The sequence below is a fragment of the Haliaeetus albicilla genome, chromosome 26 (assembly GCF_947461875.1).
Source record: "Haliaeetus albicilla chromosome 26, bHalAlb1.1, whole genome shotgun sequence".
Taxonomy (NCBI): domain Eukaryota; kingdom Metazoa; phylum Chordata; class Aves; order Accipitriformes; family Accipitridae; genus Haliaeetus; species Haliaeetus albicilla.
In genome coordinates, this window is record NC_091508.1 from 5,516,749 (window position 1) to 5,535,100 (window position 18,352).

General features: G+C 64.2%; 2 protein-coding genes across 6 annotated transcripts; one reads left to right on the plus strand and one right to left on the minus strand.

The window, feature by feature from the left end:
• Positions 1-13,721, plus strand: MICAL1 (microtubule associated monooxygenase, calponin and LIM domain containing 1). Of its 2 annotated transcripts, XM_069771527.1 has the most exons (26): positions 1-186; positions 4,205-4,403; positions 4,482-4,760; positions 5,562-5,769; positions 5,872-5,988; positions 6,189-6,287; positions 6,366-6,521; positions 6,739-6,839; positions 7,112-7,369; positions 7,786-7,901; positions 7,984-8,110; positions 8,387-8,459; positions 8,939-9,089; positions 9,165-9,352; positions 9,467-9,576; positions 9,661-9,711; positions 9,809-9,886; positions 10,242-10,410; positions 10,499-10,581; positions 10,691-11,138; positions 11,259-11,344; positions 11,497-11,595; positions 11,720-11,813; positions 11,895-11,994; positions 12,095-12,168; positions 12,272-13,721. In XM_069771527.1, the coding sequence occupies exons 3-26, from the start codon at positions 4,500-4,502 to the stop codon at positions 12,400-12,402; spliced, it is 3,378 nt and encodes a 1,125-aa protein (XP_069627628.1). In that variant the 5' UTR covers positions 1-186; positions 4,205-4,403; positions 4,482-4,499; the 3' UTR covers positions 12,403-13,721. The 2 variants fall into 2 exon arrangements, with proteins under 2 accessions (XP_069627628.1, XP_069627630.1); XM_069771529.1 differs by lacking the exon at positions 9,809-9,886.
• A 1-nt stretch (position 13,722) lies between these two features.
• On the minus strand, positions 13,723-18,352 carry SMPD2 (sphingomyelin phosphodiesterase 2). 4 transcript variants are annotated; one of them, XM_069771535.1, is made up of 11 exons: positions 18,273-18,352; positions 17,180-17,283; positions 16,661-16,757; positions 16,442-16,518; positions 16,075-16,168; positions 15,897-15,986; positions 15,450-15,532; positions 15,101-15,233; positions 14,923-15,027; positions 14,685-14,841; positions 13,723-14,452 (listed from the first exon to the last, which is right to left on the minus strand). In XM_069771535.1, the coding sequence occupies exons 2-11, from the start codon at positions 17,227-17,229 to the stop codon at positions 14,109-14,111; spliced, it is 1,230 nt and encodes a 409-aa protein (XP_069627636.1). In that variant the 5' UTR covers positions 17,230-17,283; positions 18,273-18,352; the 3' UTR covers positions 13,723-14,108. The 4 variants fall into 4 exon arrangements, with proteins under 4 accessions (XP_069627636.1, XP_069627637.1, XP_069627634.1 ...); XM_069771536.1 differs by lacking the exon at positions 18,273-18,352 and adding an exon at positions 17,845-17,990; XM_069771533.1 differs by lacking the exon at positions 18,273-18,352 and having other exon boundaries at positions 17,180-17,764.

Sequence of the window (18,352 nt, forward strand, 5' to 3'; positions counted from 1 at the left end):
GGGGGAAGGGAGGGGAGGGGAGAAGAGAGGAGGAGAGGGGAGGGGAGGGGAAGGCCGGACCAGCCGGCAGCTGCTTGCGAAGCCGGAGCCCGTTTCCTGCTCGTCCTCACCCGGCTGCGAGCAGCCGTGAGCCCCTCCCCACCCCCGGGGCTGTGCCTCAGTTTCCCCCTCCGAGAGGCTCTGGAGGTGAGTTGGGGGGTGGGGATGGGCAGAGCATCCCTGGGGAGGGTGGGGTGGGGGGGGTGTCAGGGCTCTGCTGCCTCCCCCACCCCCGCGTCCCTCCGCTCGGATGCGGGGAAGGAGCGGGGGGGGGACGCGGACAGCATCCCGCCGGCTGGTCCCCTCCGCCCGCGGAGAGCATCGCTCCGGGCCCCGCCCTGCCCCACGAGCTGGGGATTGGGGGGGGAGTCGCCAAAACCGAGGGGCGATTTTGGGGTGCTGGGGGGGGACGCTCAACTCCGCCGTGCCCGTGTCCTGCGTGTCCCCGGGATGCCGAGCGGGGATGCTCGGAGGCGGGATAGCGCTTTGTCTCCGGCTGCCCCCTCCCCAAAGCCTCTCCCGGGGGGCAGCGCTGTGCCCCCACCCTGTCCTTGCTGCTTTCCCCCTCCAGCCCCTGGGCTCTGCTCCCTCCGGGACAAAGGGAAAAGAGAGCAGACCCTGCTCCTCCTCCTCGACTCGGTTCCCAGTACCACCAGTGCTCCCAGTGCTAAGTGGGATGGGGTGGGAAGAGAGAGCTTTGCTAAGTGCCTTTCCCCCATTCTGACCCCTCTGCCCGGTGCAAGGGGAGGGATGCTCCATGGGCCCCCCAGGAGTGAGCCCCAGCTGGGGGTTCAGGGCTGTACCCCATCCCAGGGCTGAAGTCAGGGGCACACGTTCCCCAGCCCCTGTGCCTGGGGTGGATGAAGGCCCTGGTGCATCTGGGTAACCAAACCTGGTGTTCACCACCGTACCCCAAGACACGTCTCCTGCTGACCCTGCGGGGATGACTGTAGGTGGGGGCGAAGAAGAAGTGGGAGAGGAGGAAAAGGATGGGGGATGCAAAGCCTGGCTGTGAGAGGACTTCCCCTTGCACCAAAATTAGGCTGCAAGAGGCAGCTCCCTCCGTGGGGCTGGTGCTGGGCAGAGGGGGCAAAGCTGAGCAGCCAAAATAGGGGGAGCAGGTTTGCTCCCCCCAACCCCAAATGTTGCCTCTGCCCAAGGGCTCCCTGGGCCAAGCTGTGGCTTGTGGACCCCCTGCAAAGGGCAACACCAAAATGCCCCGGAGATGTGCCCACTTCTGCTGTCGGCAGCTGCAGGAGCTGAGGCTGGGTCCTGCACCTCGGAGGGGGGATTTTGGCATGTGCTTTCCAGGGGGGATTTATGCACCCTTGAAAGGGAACCCCCTCCACCGCAACACCCCGTCCCTGCAGCTGCCAGCCTCTGCCCTCGCTAGTGCTGGTGGCAGGTTTGTCCCCTCTCCTTAGCCCTTCTCCCCACAGCTCCACACTGGGAGCTTGCTAAGGGGGGGGCTCAGCCGGGAGGTGCCCATGCACCCACATCCCCGGCTCAAACCAGAGGAGCCGACAGGGATTCTTCCACTCCCTCCAAGGATTAAAACCCAGCCAAATTAGGGCAGGTTTCCATAGGGTCGGCCAAGGCGATCTCCCTGCCCAGTCCCACGCCTGGGATGTTTCTCCTGAGCACAATAACGCCGGCAAGAGCAGCACCCGCTGCCTTCGCCCCTTCCCAGCACCGGCCCAGCTCAGGCAGCAGTAAAAAAGCAGGATCTTTGGCCAAGCTGTTGGACAGGCATAAGAAACCCTCCACCCTGCCCACCGGCCTTGGGGCCATCCCCAAGATTGCTGGAAGGACTTTCCTGGGGTCCAGCCCAGCTCAGCAGCCTGGCCCGGGGGCCTCCAGGCTGGATCCCAAACCCGGAGCAGCCTGGTCCGTGCTGGGAGCCGGCGCAATGGCCGAGGCGAGAGGCTCAGCTGGAAGGGGATCTGCAGCTGCTGGAAATCCTCCCGGCTTTCATTAGCTCCGTATGGAGCCGTGTCCTTTCCCACCCCATTTCCACGTGCCTGGGAGACACGTGAGCTCGCCAGCTGCCCAGCACCCCCGGGCCAACTCCCCCCACCATTTCCCAAGGGGCTTCTTCTCTCTGTGCAAGGGCAGGGGGGAGACCCCGACTTGCAAAGTGGGATAGCCTGTCCCTGCTCCAGGGATGCTCCACATGTGCCGGTCATGGGCGATGTTCATGTAGGCATGTCCGCAGCCACCCCAACCAGAGACATCATGAGCTGAGTCAGGGCTGGCTCCAACCCCCCCCCCCATCTTCCGTGCAGCTTGCAGGAGCAGTTTTAAGGGAAGAAATGAAAAAGGTGTTCATGGGAGGAGCAGAGCCGGAGGCCCTCTGGTTCAGCCCTGTGCCCTCCTTCACTGGCACTGGCCTTTGTGGGCTGAAAGCTGTTTATTTTCATCAAACCTGCAGGAACTGAGTATCCATGGGGGTTTCTGTCCTTGCTTACAATTGTTGGGGGGGGGGGATTTGAGAGTGCCAAACGGGACGCAGCGTGCCGGCACGAGCATCGTTTCCGTAGGAAACTTGGTGTAACACAAGGCTTGTTGTTCTGCCTCCTCCAAGCCTCCCTGCCAAAGCGCTGGGGCTGGAAAGCTTTCCCAGGCAGCATGCTCCCCTCGGCATTGTGTCCAGTGGGAATTGAGGCCTTGAGATGGTTTTTATTTGGAGCCAGGGGCTGGTGATGCTGGAGTGGGTGCTCCCAGCCCGGGCAGCTGCCTTTGCCCCATCGCCCTGGGGCTGCTGTGTGGTGGCCTTGGCAGGTGCCAGTGCAGAAACGTGAGCTCCCCGGGGCAAAACCCAGTGTGCCCCGGCAGCACAGGGCACTGGAGCCCAGCCAGCCAGCCAGCTCGGCTGCCTGGGCAGCCTCCCATGGGAGGAGGGTGGGTGGCCAGTGGGACAGCATGCCCGCACTCTCTGGTGAGGTTTGCAGCGCTGCCTCAGTTTCCCCAGGCTCCTCATTCTGTCCCGCTGGCAGTGCCAGAGGGCTGGCAGTGCTCAGGGGAAGAGCAGAAATCTGTCCCCGCGTCTCACAGCCCTGCCACAAATGCAGTGGTTGTGTCTTCTGTCCCCATGCTGTTACTGTGGGGACTGGTGGGTGCCAGCTCCTGCTCCCAGCCCAGCTGGATGCTTTATCCTTGGGTCTGCCTAGGAAGGAAAAGGTTAAAATGCCGGGATTTCCTGGCTGTGATGCTGGGGAGGGAAGGTGACCTGCAGAAGTGCTTTGCATCCTCTGTGGCTCCAGCTGGCCTTGCAAAGCACACGCGGGTGTCTGGAAGCTGCTGGAGCAAGACTGAACTTGAAACCCAGCTAGAATTTGGGCTTTTGAGCCCAAAACTTAAACTCTTCCTTTCCCCTGCCCAATCGAGGGCAGCTTGGCTCGGACTTGGTGTCCTTCCCTCTCTGGCATCCTACTGGGGGCTTCAGGGTGCTGCGACGTGCCCACCGGTAACGCCAAGCAGCAAGAGGGCAAAGAGCGATGGTTCAAAGGTAGAAGCGCTCCAGTTTACTGAGCCTTTTCACCGGTTCCTCCTTGGCAGTGCCCGTCTCCGCCAGCTGCTTTGCCAGGCTGGGGGAGGGTTTTCCAGCCCCCGGGGCTTGGCGACAACGGCTGGAAAGGGCAAAGCTTTGTGCTTCGTGCTCGGGCTGGCAAGACAGAGGGTGGCATGGGACGGTTCTGGGGGGACGGTGCCAGGAGTGGGAGGCGGATGCAAGGAGTGCTGGTCCCCTGGGAGATGCCAGGGGTAGGGGGGGTTGGGGTCCCTACAGGGGAATGTACTGCACCCCTCCGCCCACGGGTTCCCTGGTATGACGGGGCCGTTCGTACGGTGGTTTAGCTTTTCTCTCATTTCCCCACCAGTGTTTCCTCTGTGCTAATCTGCTTCCGCCCCGCTCCGGGGGTGGCAGAGGCAGAGGTGGGGGTGGAAAGTCGCCCCACTCCTGTTGCAAAAGCCAGGCTGGTGGGATGGGTCCAATCCTGATCTCTCCTGCCCCAGGGCTGGGTCTTGCTGGTTTTTGGGGGAACTGTGGTTTGTCCCTGTGGCTGGGACGCCTCTGCTCATCCCTCCCCCAGCGAGGCTGAGGGTGAAGAGGAAGGAAGTGGCATCTTTGCTCCAAAACACTTTGCTCTGCTCTTGGCTGCTGCAGGTACAGACTGTATGGAGGAAGCCGCTTGCTGCCACTGCAGCCCTCTCCGTCCCCTCCCCTGACGTCACCGCAGCAGGGTGACACCGTGGCTCGCTGGGTGCAGCGCCCGGGGGAGGCTCCGCCAGCCGCTGCTGCAGAGGACCCCGATTTTGGTAGCACCATCACCCAACGGCTGGGAAACCTCGTGCCGAGACACCAGGTCTGGTATTGGGTGGGTTTGAGGGTGGGGGTCCTGGAGAGTCCCTCCGCCACACATATCTCTGCCGTCCCTCACCAGGCTGCTGGGTGAAGCAGGATGAGTGTGCCGGCCGATGAGCCGGGCAACCCGGCCCATGCCATCTTCGAGAGATTCCTGCGTGCCGGAGAGTGCCAGGAAGTGCTGGGCTGCTTCGGGGAGCTGTGCCAGCAGCTGGGGCTGCAGGGCAGCGGGCTGCAGCTCTACCATGGCCTCAAGGCTGCCCTCAACTACTGGAGTGCCAAGGCCCTGTGGAGCAAGCTGGATAAGAAAGCCGGGCACAAGGACTACGACCAGGGCACAGCCTGTGCCAGCACCAAGGTACCGGGGACATGGAGCATGGGGTTTGGGTCCCTCCGTGCCCTACATCCTTGTCCCCCGGGGTGAGAGCATCCCTTGGGGCACCCTGGCCCCCACCCCGGGAGGATGTGGAATGTGCTGGGCAGGAGGTTGGTGGAGTTTAATGGGACAGGATGTTAATTAGTGCCACTCCCCTCCCCATGGCGTGATGCCACCTCGGTGCCACCCAGCCAGTGGCGTCCTTCCTCCTCCTGGCTGCTCCTTGCTGGGAACATCCCATGGGGGGGCTGCAAAGGGGCAGAAGGACCTGCCGAGCCCTTTCTGGGGGACAGGAGCATGTTGGGGTAGGATATCCCCCTGGGGCTTGGGGACCCTATTTCTGTCCCCTTGTCCCAGAGGTTTTGTCCCCACTGCTGGTGCCCCGTCGTCCTCCCAGCCCTGCACAGGGGCTGGCGGGAGATCAAACCCGAGTCCTGGTTTTGAGCCTGTTGCTGGTGAAATCTCCCTGTTCCCGGGCCGCAGCAGGCAGGAGACGTGCACGCCTTATCTCACCGAGCGTTTTAATTGCTCCCATTGCCACATGCAAAGGCAAGGTTCAGGCAGGCGAGGAGGCTGGGGGGCACCCCAGAAGGCCCCCCACTTTGCAGGGAGAAGCAGTACTTGCAGCCCGGGAGAAAAGGGAAATAGTGGGGAGAGCCAGATCCTGACCCGGAGAAAGGAAGAGATGCTGCTTGTGGCAGCGCTGAGCTCCCTGGGGGTTTACCCAAACCCCCATTTTGGGGGGGGTGCCCGTCCCCTTCACACTACCCATCCCCTTCGCAGTGCCTGGTGGTGGGGGCCGGCCCCTGTGGGCTGCGGGTGGCCATCGAACTGGCGCTGCTGGGTGCCCGCGTGGTGCTGCTGGAGAAGCGGGACTCCTTCTCCCGCAACAACGTCCTGCACCTCTGGCCCTTCACCATCCACGACCTGCGGGCGCTGGGTGCCAAGAAGTTTTATGGGCGCTTCTGCACCGGCACACTGGACCACATCAGTGAGTTTTTTTGGGGGGGACTAAGTTCTGCACCCCCGGGGTCCCCTCACTGTGGGGAGCCCAGGGATGGGGGGGTGCAGCCCTGAGTGTCCCCTCTCCCAGGTATCCGGCAGCTCCAGCTGATCCTGCTGAAGGTGGCTCTGCTCCTGGGGGTGGAGGTGCACATCAACGTGCAGTTCAAGGGCCTTGTCCCCCCCGCGGGCAAGGTGGGCGGACAGGGTAAGGTATCACTGCGGGGTGGGTGGCATCCCTGGGGACAAGGACGGGGCTGTGGGTGGCCGCTCTGAGCCCCTCAGTCCCTCTGCTAGCCTGGGGCATGCCTTTCTGGGGGTGGGGGGATGAGATGCAAGCCTCTCGCCCTCCCCGGAGCAGGTCCCAGCTGAGACCCAGCATGCTCGTGACCGTCCCTCTCCCCGCAGGCGGCTGGTGTGCTGTGCTGCAGCCCGGCTCCTCTCCGCTCAGCCACTACGAGTTCGACGTCCTCATCTCAGCTGGTGGCGGCAAATTTGTCCCCGAAGGTGACAGCAGTGGGTCCCTGCATCCCCGGGATTGGTATGGGGGGCTGGGTGGGGGCTCACACCTCTCCCATCCCGCAGGATTCAAGCGGAAGGAGACGCGGGGGAAGCTGGCCATCGGCATCACCACCAACTTCATCAACCGCCACAGCCGGGCTGAGGTGGAGGTGGCCGAGATCAGCGGCGTGGCTCGAATCTACAATCAGAAGTTCTTCCAAAACCTCTACAACAAAACGGGTCAGTGGCCCTGGCCCCAGCATGGGCGGTGCTGGGGGTCCCTCTCCCCTCTTGGTGCAGCTGGAGGGTCAGCCCCAGGATGCCCCTCTGTGATGGGATGTATGTCCCCACATGGTACCCCATTGCAGGGGACATTTGGTGGCTGAACACAGTGCAGGGGCTCCCCGTGGCCCTGGCTTTGCCCTGTGGCTCAGCTCAGCCCCTTCCACATCACCAGGCATCGACCTGGAAAACATCGTCTACTACAAGGACGACACTCACTATTTCGTCATGACGGCCAAGAAGCAGAGCCTGCTCAAGAAGGGGGTCATCCTCCAGGTGAGGAGGGCAGGATCTGGCCCCGGGATCCCATAGCAATGGGTGGCTGAAAGCCTGGAGGGTGGGATGCAAATCATAGGTGCTGGTTTGACCGTGCACCCCTGGGATGGTGGGGGCTTCAGCAGCTGTTGCCTGTGCTGGGGGAAAAATCCTTTTGGGGGGCTCACAATCTCAAGCCCAGTGGCACAGCCTCACCCCAGAGCTGGCTGCACCCAGGCTGGGGGGCAAACACCTCCTCCCGCATCCCAACCAGCTTCACCTCATCCCCACAGGACAAAGCAGACATCGAGAGCCTGCTGTCCCCGGAGAACGTGAACCGGGATGCCCTCCTCAGCTATGCCAAAGAAGCTGCCAACTTCTCCACCAACTACCGCCTGCCAGAACTGGAGTTTGCCCTCAACCACCGGGACCTGCCAGATGTCGACATGTTCGACTTCACCTGCATGACACGTTCAGAGAACGCGGCGCTGGTGCGGGAGCACAACGGGGCCCGTCTGCTCCTCGGGCTGGTGGGCGACTGCCTGGTGGAGGTGAGGGTCCCCCTTGCAGCACCAATATGTGCCTCAGTTTCCCCTCTCCCTGCAAGATGCGTTGGTTGCAATACGTTCCCCCTCCCAAAGCGCTTCTCGCCCCAGCTGCGCGGTGCACCCCATCCCTGGGAGCAGGCTCCCCAAGTCCCAGTAGCAGGATGCTTTGGTGGGGTTGTCCCCTTCCCCAGCCCCACTGGAGATCTGGGGTGGTTTCAAGGCAGAGGAGCAGCCCAGCTCCTCCCCAGACGCAGCCATACCAGCCGGGGAGGAGACAGCCACCCATCCTCTCCCTGCGCGTCCTGCCGCCGCTCCCCACTTTCATCCCTGGCCAAGCCCGGCAGCTCCCAGCCTCCTCCCAGCCGCCCCGACCGGCCGTGCGGCTCCAGCTCCATCTCTCTCTGCCTTTGCCTTTGCAGCCCTTCTGGCCGCTGGGCACCGGCGTGGCCAGGGGCTTCCTCGCCGCCTTCGACGCGGCGTGGATGGTGCGGCGGTGGGCGGCCGGGACACCTCCGCTGGAGGTGCTGGCCGAGAGGTGAGTGTCCCTGTCCCGCTGGGCTGGTTCCAGAATGGGCGAGGATGGTGGCACTGAGCCCAGCCCTGTCCCTTGTACCCAGGGAGAGCATCTACCAGCACCTCTCGCAGACCTCCCCAGACAACACCAACAAGAACATCAGCCAGTACAGCATCGATCCAGCCACGCGCTACCCCAACATCAACCTGCAGGCCATCAAAGCCAGCCAGGTACCCGGCCAGGTCCTGCCATGGGGCAGCCATCCAGCCCAGCCTCCCCAGCAGTCAGGGTGACACCAGTTTGCACGGTCCCCTGTCCCCAAAGGGTGTGAGGCTGAAGCTGTTGGTCCCCAGGGCATTTAATGCATTGTCCGTTGTGGATGCGGGTGGTTCTGGGGAGGTGTGCGGGGGGGGTCCACGTGTCTCCCTTGCTGGGGCAAGCTCCCTGCATGGTGCTGCTGGCTCTGTGCAGGGGGTGACCTGCCACCGGCACGTCCCCATCGGCAGGTCCGGGACCTCTACCTCGTGGGCATGGTGGAGGTGGACCCCAAGAGGAAGAGTGACAACCGGCTCAGCACCGGTAGGAAAAGCCAGTCCTGCCCCGGCCCCCCTGGCGCCAGAACCCCCCGTTCCTCCTGGCAGCCCATGCCAGAGCAGCTCCTGCCCTGATTTTCATCCCCATCCTTCTTTTCTCGAGCCCTGGCTGGTGTCCAGCTGGCTGCCGTGCTCCTCCCAGCAGCGGCTGTGTTTCCATCCCAGTGGCACCACTGGTTTCCGTTCCCTCTGCCCATGGCCCCGTGGGGACACAGCCCCCCAGCTGCCTTTAAGGGGGGGTTGTCCCCCTCATTCTGGCTTGCGCTGATGCTGAGCTATGATGAAATATTGATGGATGCTTTATCAACCCATTTGTTGAGCCTCGCGGCGGGTGGTTGCATGGGGGGGGGGTCTCACGTCATTTCCCATGGGACCCCTTCCCCACTAAAACACTGATGCTGGGGAGGGAGCTGGGTGGGGGGTGTCCCTGCCTTTTTGGGATGGGGACGTATGCTGCCTTCCCAGCGGTCTCTGGAGATGCCTACGAAGAACTGCTGAGCTGGTGCCAGGCCAGCACGGCCGGGTACCACGGTGTGGCAGTGACCGACTTCACCACCTCCTGGACCAGCGGCTTGGCCCTCTGCGCCCTCATCCATCGCTTCCGCCCCGACCTGGTGTGAGTGCCCAGGACCCCCCCTGGGACAACCCACCCTGCGGAGCCTACCCTGACGGCACCCGTGTCTCCCTGCAGGGACTTTGACTCCATGGACACCCAGGATCCCATCCAGACCCACCAGATGATGCTGGACGTGGCAGAGCAGGAGCTGGGCATCCAGCCCGTCCTCTCCAGCGCCGAGATGGCCACCATGGCAGAGCCCGACCGCCTGGGGCTCATCACCTACCTCAGCCAGTTTTATGAAGCTTTCAAGACCTCTCCAGGTACAGGATTTGGTGGGGGGTGTTTATCCCATCCTGAGCCCCATAGGGGCTGGGTGGGTGCCCCTCCCTTTGTAGGGTGGGTCCCACCAGCATGGCCGTGTCCCCTCTGTGCAGAGGTGGAGGAGGTCAGCAAGAAGCCACTGTCTCCCCGCGGCACACGAGGGGCCATCCTCTTCCTCAGCAAGCTGCAGAAGAGCTGGAACCTGACACACAAGCGTGCCCAGGTGAGGGACGCCCACCCAGACACTCGTGCCACCCCAAAACCATGCCCCCCCTCCCCATCCTAGCCACCCCCTTTGCATTTGCAGGACAGTACCCAGAAGGATGCTGAGGCCAAAAGGAGCCGCAGGGACGCCGAGGTGGGTCTACCTTGAGTGTCTCGAGGGACGCTCTGCCAGGGTGCAGCCGACCCGGGGGGAGAGTGGGGGGCTGACCCTCCCCTTGGGTTGCTCGTAGCTGGACACAGGGCTGGATGGAGACATTCTGGACAGTGCCCGTGAGCTGCCACAAACTGCCCCGACGGACCCAGGGCAGGTCGGTCCTCGTGTCACCCCGGGGTGGGGGAGTCCAGCTGTGGGTGGGTGGGTTGCTTGAGGGGCACTGGCGGCTGGTGGGGCCGAGCCAAGGGCTGGGACCGGGGCTGTGCAAGCGAACGCCCACAGGCTCCCGGCTCCTCCCTGCCTGTTTCCTGACCCAACTGGTTTTCCGGAGCCAAGACTTGCCGCTCCCTTGCTGGTGCCAGCAAACCCGTCCCGAGCACCCAGACCCACCTCTGCAAGAGGGGAAAAGCCGCCCCCCTCCCCAAACCCCCTGGGCTGCCAGCAAAGCCCCAGGACAGGGTGGGTGCCAGCACCCCAGTGCCACCCCAGCCTGTCCTCTTCCCCTGCAGCCGCCGGCCCGCGGGGAGAGCAGCGACGCTTGCTACTTCTGCGGCCGCCGTGTCTACATCCTGGAGCGAGCCAGTGCCGAGGGACACTTCTTCCATCGCGGCTGCTTCCAGTGTTGGCGGTGCGGGGCCACCCTGCGCCTGGGCGACTACACCTTCAACGAGGAGGACGGTGAGGCGGGTTTTGGGGAGAGGGGATGCTGGGGGCAAGGCTTCTCCACCTTGCGGGTTGTCACATGGGTTTGGGCCCCCCCACCTAGGTCACTTTTACTGCTCGCTTCACTACCCCAATCCACCCGGCATGGACCTACCCCAGGATGAGCCCCTGGCCCTGCCTGATGGGGTAAGTCACCGTAAATCCCTGTAGATGATGGAGGAAAGGCAGAAGGGAGGGGGGATGCTCAGGCATGGCCCCGTGCTGCATCACCCCTCTGCTGCTGGCTCTGCCCTAGGATGCTGCCGCTGCCCGCCTGACCTCGGATGCTGGGAGCCCGTGTGTGTCCCCCAAGGAGGGGGTACCCGGTCCCCCACAGCCCCCACCAGCAGCCCCACAGCCAGGGGGAGAGCCTGGGGCAGCAGAGGATGTGGAGGATGCTGGTGACATGGAGGAGCAGGAGCTGCCGGCACAGCCCGGGGGGGATGCAAAGGAGGAGGAAGGTCCCAGAGTGGAGCCCCAAGGGGCAGCAGAGGAGGGTGAGGAGAGCGGGGGCAGGAGGAAGATCGTCCTCACACCACTAGAGAAGCTCAAGCTGTCCACGCTGAACCTCACCAGTGAAGCAGAGCCCGAGCCGCCACCGAAGCCGGCTCGTCTGCGGCTCCAAGCAGCACCCGAGGCCCTCCCTGCCCTGTGGCAGGGACAAGGCACCTGGGAGAAGGAGGAGGAAATGGCTGTGGAGGAAGGTAGGTGGCTACAAGCTGCAGTCTCTGGCCAAGCAGGACTCTGGGTCCCTCCGGTACCCTGCCGTGCCCCACATCTTGCTCATGAGGCACCAGCCCAAAATGGCTCTTTCCTTGGGGCAGCTTTGGAGGAGAGTGACAGCGAGGAAGAGGAAGAGGAGAAGGAGGAGGAGGAGGAAGGCACAGACCTTGGCATCATGGCAGATTGGGTGAGTGCGTTCCCCGAGCGGCGGTGGCTGGGGCTCTTGCCGGTGTCACCTCTCACAGAGGTGTTGGGTCCGGCTCTGCCGTGGCTGCCGGGGCAGGAGGTGCCCGGTGCAGGGACTGACCCCCCCCTGCCTGTGCCACCATCCCTTCACAGTGCCTGGACCTGGGTGAAGAGGAGAAATACCCCACCTGGAAGCGCACACTGACCCGCCGGGCCAGGGAAGCCCAGATGAAGCGGTTCTGCAAAGCCCAGGTAGCCCCACGGGGGAAAGCCGGGTCCCCAGCCCAGTGCCATCCCCTGTCCCCTCCATCCCACTGCTGGTGGCTGCATGCCGGGAGGTGCTGGCCCATGGGCAAGCACTGCCCTTCCCTCGCAGGCCATCCAGAGGCGGCTGGAGGAGATCGAGGTGACATTCCGGGAGCTGGAGCAGCAGGGCATCAAGCTGGAGAAGTTACTCCGGGATGAGGGTGGTAAGGCCAGGGCGGATGGAGCACCGTGACCCCTGTGACCAGGGGGGTCTGCGCCCCACTCATAACCCCCCTGCCCTGCAGGCACCCCAGCCGACCAGAAGACGCAGTGGATGAACCAGCTGCTGTACCTGGTCCAGAAGAAGAACAGCCTGATGTCCGAGGAGTCAGACCTCATGATTGCGTAAGGCTTGGGGGGGGATGCCTCCCAGTCAGCATGGGGGCTCAGCTCACCCTAGCCCCCCTGAGCCCAGCACCCAGCACCCCCCCCTCCCTCCCCGCAGGGTGCAGGAGCTGAAGCTGGAGGAGCAGCAGTGGCAGCTCGACCAGAAGCTCCGGTGCTACATGAACAGGGAGGGTGAGTACTGGCGTGTGCCGGGGGGGCGTCCCTGTGCACGGCGGGGGGACCAGGGCCGGGGCTGTGGCCCACCCAGCCCTGCTCCAGCCCCCTGCTCCCCCAGAATCCCTGAAGACGCCCGAGGAGCGTGTGGCCGAGCAGGAGATCCTGGTGCAGCTGCTGGACGTGGTGAACAAGCGCAACGTCCTCATCCACATCCAGGAGGAGAAGCGGCTCAGCGAGCTGCGGGCCTGATCCGTGTGGCCCCAGGACTCACCGGCTCCTCCCCGGGGGGGACGAGCGGTGTGTGTCCCCTGGCTGAGCATCACCCTGAGCTGCCTCTGAAGGTGGTGATGCCTGAGCTGCCCGCAGGCACAGGCAGCTGCCGTGGCGAATCCAGCTCCCTGCTTGCCAAAGCCTGCCGTGGAGGGGCCAGACCTGCTGGTGGACGCCCGTATAGGGAGACACCGAGGAGCACCCCGGCTTTTGGGGTGCAGAGAGGGCGTCCCCGCGCTTGGCTGGATTGCCTTTGCCTTGTGCTTGCTTGAAAATGAGATTTGCAGGAGGCTACAAAACACGGGGGCTGCAGCGGCTCTGCCTGGGGTTTGCTACAGGAGAAGCCCCACAGGGAAGCGGGGTCTCATCCAGCACAGGAGGTCCCACAGACGTCACCCCTTCGAGGAGCCGCTTCCCAGAGGCTTGGCTGGGGCATCGAAAATGTTTTGTCTGGCAGAGCTCCTCATGCTTGAGCTGCACCACTGGCTACTGGAGAGGTTGGTCCATCGCTACCCAGCCAGCCCCATGCCCCGGGCACCAAAGGGCTTCGCTCCTGGCAGCGAGGATGAGACTGCGGCCACCACAGGCAGTTCACAGTGGAGATGCCAAATGGGGAGGGGCAGCATCAGGACCAGCCCCTGGAAGCCACCCTGGGACATCCATCCTAACCCAGGACATCCATCCTAGCCTGGGACATCCATCCTAACTCAGGACATCCATCTCACCCTGGGACATCTAGCTCTAACAGTGGGGCCAGTGACAGACAGACTGGGCTGATCCTGCCACTCTGCATCACTGCTTTTGGGTGCCACATCCACGCTCTCCCCAGCCGCTGCAAGAATCCCTATGATCAGAAACCCCCCTGCAAGACCCCAGGCCCAGGGAAGGGGCTTTTTTTTCAGCAGCTCCCCGAGGGGACTGTGCCCAGGGCTGGCACTGTGTGACACTGAGGACAAGGGATGCTGGCGTCCGTGTCCTCCTTGCCGCTTTGGGGTTTCTCCTGCTTAGCAATGCTGAACTGGCCTTTGCACAGACCTCTCCAACCTTTCTCAGGTCCCTGGCTGTTGCAGGGTTGCCTCGATGGCCAAACGGTGCTTACAGCAGCCCCAGCCATGTTGGGCATGGGGGGTCCCAGGCCCGGGATCCTCCGTTAGCGATATCCCCCCCCACATTCAGCCCTCATCCCGCCGCTCCCTTCAGTGCCTCCCCAAACCCTCCCGTGTGCCTTTTGTTTGCACCAGCCCTATTATCCTGCTGCAACCCCCCCCCCACTTCGAATAAAGCCTCCCCGACCTGGTACCAAGGGCTAAAATACCATCTTTATTTTCTATATGAGTTAAATCTGGTTGCCAGAGCAGTCACCAGCTTTCACTGGGAGCCCCTGAGGCCACCCCAGGCAAGGGGAGGCTGAGCCTCCCACCCACACCAGCGGGTCCCTCCAGGTAGAAAGAGTGTATTAAAAAAACCAGCAATTAAAACCCGCCTCCATCATGGTTCCCACAGGGGTCAACATGACGAATCTGCCCCAAAAATCTTAATTCCACCCGGAAAGGCGGCTGTCGAACCCGCGCTACCGAGCCAGCCGCAGCGCTGCTCACCTAAAACTAGAAGTCAACTAGAAAAAGGGACCGAAAAGGGCCAGGATGGATCTGGGGGGAACATCGTGGGACACCCACGGCCCCAGCTCAGCCATCGCTGGGACGGTCCTGCAGCGCCCGCAGCGCCATCCGCATCTGCTCCTCGGTGCCCTGCAGCATTTTCACCTCGATGGTGTGGAAGAGGTGGAGGCCAGTGGCGAGAAGGAGGACGCCGATGGCGAGGAAGGCCAGCAGGGAGAAAGAGAGCTTGGGGAAGGGCTGTCCGGCGGCCAGCCCTGCCAGCGCGCCCAGCGCGGCTGCTGCCTGCAGCAGCAGCAGCAGCAGGGCCAGCACGGCCATCCTGCCCGTGGAGTAGCGTTGCCGCTGCGCTGCCCGCAGCCCCACGCCCACCTCCGTCCGTGCCTCCGTCACCACGTCGGCCAGCATCGGCTCTGCGGGGGGACAGGGGTGGCTCAGCAGGGTGGGGTGGGACCCCTCCATACCCCTTTTTCTCCCCATCCCCACTGCTCTGCCCTGTCCACACCCTTCCACAAGCAGGACCCCAAGGGATGCCCTAAGCAAGGGGAAATATCCCCAAAAACTCCATCTTCATCCATCAGTCCATCCACCAGTCCCTCCCCACCCCTGCACACGGGGGACCCCAGCAGCACCCCCCCACCTCACCAGCTGTGCCGAGGGTGGCACCCGCAGCCTGTCCCTGCCTCCGGATGTGCAGCGTTGCCATCACGGCTTCGTGGTCCGAGAAGGGGATGTCCATGCCCGGGGCTGTCCCCGTGGTGGTCTTCAGCTCTTCACACTTCACCGTGAAGCTGGAGATGGCCTGGGAGAGGGAAAAGGGGGCGTCACGCGGGTGCCTCCCCCCGCTGCCACCCACGGCTGGTGGCTGAGGGCCCCCCATTACCTTGTAGAGGATGTAGTCGATGCGGATGCCCAGCGGGAAGGGCAGCAGCTCTGTCTTGACGGTGAAGCAGTTGTTGGGGATGAGGGTGCAGCCGTCCTCGCAGCCCTGAGAGCAAGCACCTGGGTGGGTGGGGGGCTCTCGGTGTGCCCCGGGACCCCGCTTACCCCCTGCCGCTCACCTCAAAGCGCGTGGCCTCGGCAAAGGCATCCCGCAACCCCGTCCAGCCGCGCAGCAGCCGGATGCCCACGTCTTCGGGGTGCATGTTCAGGTCCCCTCCCAGCAGCACCACGTCAGCCGCCTTCGAGGTGTGTCTGCGGGGATGGGGATGGCTAACCCCCTTCCCCACCCTGCCCCACACTGGACTGGGGTAACTGGGACCCTCCCCGGTTGCTCCCCAGCCTTACTCCTGACTGGGACTGGTGCAACTAGGAGTTCTCCATAGTGCAAGCCCCAGGGGCAGGGGTGACCGTGCACGCCCCAGAGACCTGCGGTGGGGGGACCCCGTGGGACACCCCACGGCTGCTCACCGGATGAACTGCGCCAGCTCCCAGGCCTGCACCAGGCGGTGGGGCAGGTAGGCGTCCTTCTCCCGGCAGTACTCAGCATGCAGCTGGCGAGAGGCGGGGTGTAAAGTGGCTGTGACCCCCATGCCGGCACCTGCCCAGCTCCGAGGCTTCCTGCAAACCCACCCAGCCCCTCTAGACGGTCCCTTTGGGGTCTGGCCAACCCCTCTGTCTTCATCTCACCTCCCCTGGGGACAGCCTGGGATGCTCACCCCATTGCACAGCCAGGTCATGGGTCCCTGTCCCCTCCCCAGCCGCCCTCCAGAGCAATATTTAATTAAATCAGTGCATAGTCCCAGGAGAGACAGTGCAGAGCAATGGTTAAAGCAAGGGGACAGCGAAGGAGGGGTACGGCCACTTGTCCCTCTCCTCCCCATCATCACCCCCCAGGTCCTTCCCCAGGGTGCTCACATGGGTGACATAGACATTGAAGAGAATCCCGGAGATCTTAATGATGACGAGGCCGACGGACTTGCCACAGAACCAGTCCCCGTGCTGGAGCTGCCGGAGGGGAAGGGGAGCAGGTCGGGACCGGTCAGGCTCCATGGGGCCAGGCACCGCGGTGCCATGTGCCCCTTGCCCCACTCACCATGTAGGGGTACCCGTTCAGTGAGTACTGGTAGAGGAGGGTGTCCAGGATGGGGAATCTGGAGAAGATGCAGAGGCCGCTGCCGATCACCCCGCTGCAGGAGGGGAAAAGCACAGTTAGGAAACGTGGTCCCCCCAACTCTGCCTCCCCCCAGCCCTGAGCCAAGGGGGCTTCCCGGATGCCTGGGTCCCAGTGTGCTCCCATGAACATCCCACTCTCCAGGCGTGGAGTCTCCCATGGTGACAGAGGTGACCTGCAGCACCCACACCAGTCTCTCCATGTGACAAACACTGAGGATGTGGCACAGCCCTGTCACCACCCCATGGACAGCCCCAGGGAGGGGGGGGGGCAACCAGGCCCCTCTCACCTGCGGAAATAATGGGAGAAGGGGTAGCAACCTCCCAGCCTCGCCTTCAGGTCGCTGTAGTCCTGCTCGCTCCACACCTGGAGAACAGCGGGATGGGCTGAGAATGGGCGCACTCATCTCATGGGCTGAGAACGGGCACGCTCCTCTCACGGGCTGAGAACAGGCGTACTCAGCTCATGGGCTGAGAACGGACACACTCAGCTCACAGGCTGCCCTCACCTCCTGGAGAAGCACCAGGTCAAAGCGCTCCCGGCGCAGCATGTCCCCGATGAGCTGGACGCGCTCCTGCCGCCGCTTGCTCAGGTAGCGGATGGCCCTGCCGCATAGGGGTGACGGTCACAACTTGGAGGGGACAAGGTGATGGGGTCTGTCGGGGCACACCAGGACCCACAACTGGTATGGGCAGGATGCAGACTGGGGGAGATGGGAGGGGGAACGGGCCATGTGGGGACATGGGGACAAGAGGGACGTGCAGGGAGGCTGTTTGGGGACAGCTTTTCCTACCTGCAAAATTGAGGCAGCTGGTTGGGGTGCGAATGGGGGGCCCTTTTCTGGGGGAGAAGGCACGGAGGGGACATGGGGCACTGCTCAGCCGAGCACCTCACAACCCTTTGGGGCTGGGAGAGCGGTGCGTCCCCAAAAAGAAGGGGACATGAATGTGACACCAAGGTGGGACCCCTCTCCCGGTGCGGGTGTCCCTGTCCCCACCTGTGCAGCCCTGGCAAACTCTGGACTCACCAGCAGTTGAGGTCAAAGATGCGGAGCTGCAGGGTGAGATCTCCCTCCATTGCTTGCTGGGGCTTCGTGGGGGCCGGAGGGCAACGCTGGGCAGAAAGGGGGTCCTGCGGGGAGCGGGTTGAGGTGACAGCCCTGGGCAGCTGGCGCAGGGCACGGGGCAGAGCCGGGGAGCCAGGCTGCTGCGGCGCAGGGGCCGAGCCGAGGCAAAGGCTGGGAGGGAGGAGTGCTCGGGGTGCTCCACCGTGGCCCACACCATCCCCTCCTCTCCCGCCTGCAACGCCCATCCTGAACCCCAACTTGCCCCCAAACAGGGACCCAGGTACCCAAACCACACGGGTGATGCCTCTGTCCCGCGGATGGGGACACCGTTGGGCCAGGGATGGGGTGCAGGGCTCAAACCCTTTCTCTGCCACTGAGTTGTGTTCCTGGGTGGACTTTAAACCCCGGGTTCAAAGCGGTGCTGCGAGGCACGGGCATGAGACACCCCACCACCCACCTCCCCGCTTGGGAAGCCCACGGATACTTTCGAAGACCCCAAACCCCGCAGGACCCCGCAGCTCCCGGAGCCCCCCCAACGCTGTTTGCCGGTGGGGGCTCTGCCGGCCCCGCATCTCCCACCCTCGGCTCCCGGGGACATTGTCCGTTTTAAAGACAAAAGAGCAAACCCGGGGCTCCAGGATGCCGGGGACGGGCAGCGGGGTGCAGGCAGCCGGGTACAGGCAGCAGAGTGCGGGCAGCCGGGCTCTGCCTGCCCCGGCGGGATTACCGAGCGGCTCATCCCGTCCCTACGCCGTGCTCATACCGGCTTTTCCTACCGGAGCTGAGCACCCCCCCACCGGATCGCTCCCCCCCTGCCCTCCCCACCTCCCCGCGGGACCGGGCGGGCAGCGGGGCGCGGAGCCGGGCCGGGAGCAACAGGCAGAGCCGGGAGAGGGAGCGGAGCAACAGGCGGAGCCGGGAGAGGGAGCGGAGCAACAGGCGGAGCGGGACGCGGGGTTTGGGGAGCGCGGAGCGGGGCCGGGGCGCGGAGCGGGGCGGGGAGCGGGGCCGGCACCGGGCAGCGGAGCGGGGGGAGCGCGGAGCGGGACCGGACCTTGGCGGGGGCCGGCAGCGGTGCGGAGCCGCGGGACTACGCGTCCCGGCAGGCAGCGCTGCGGGGCGGAAGGGGAAGGG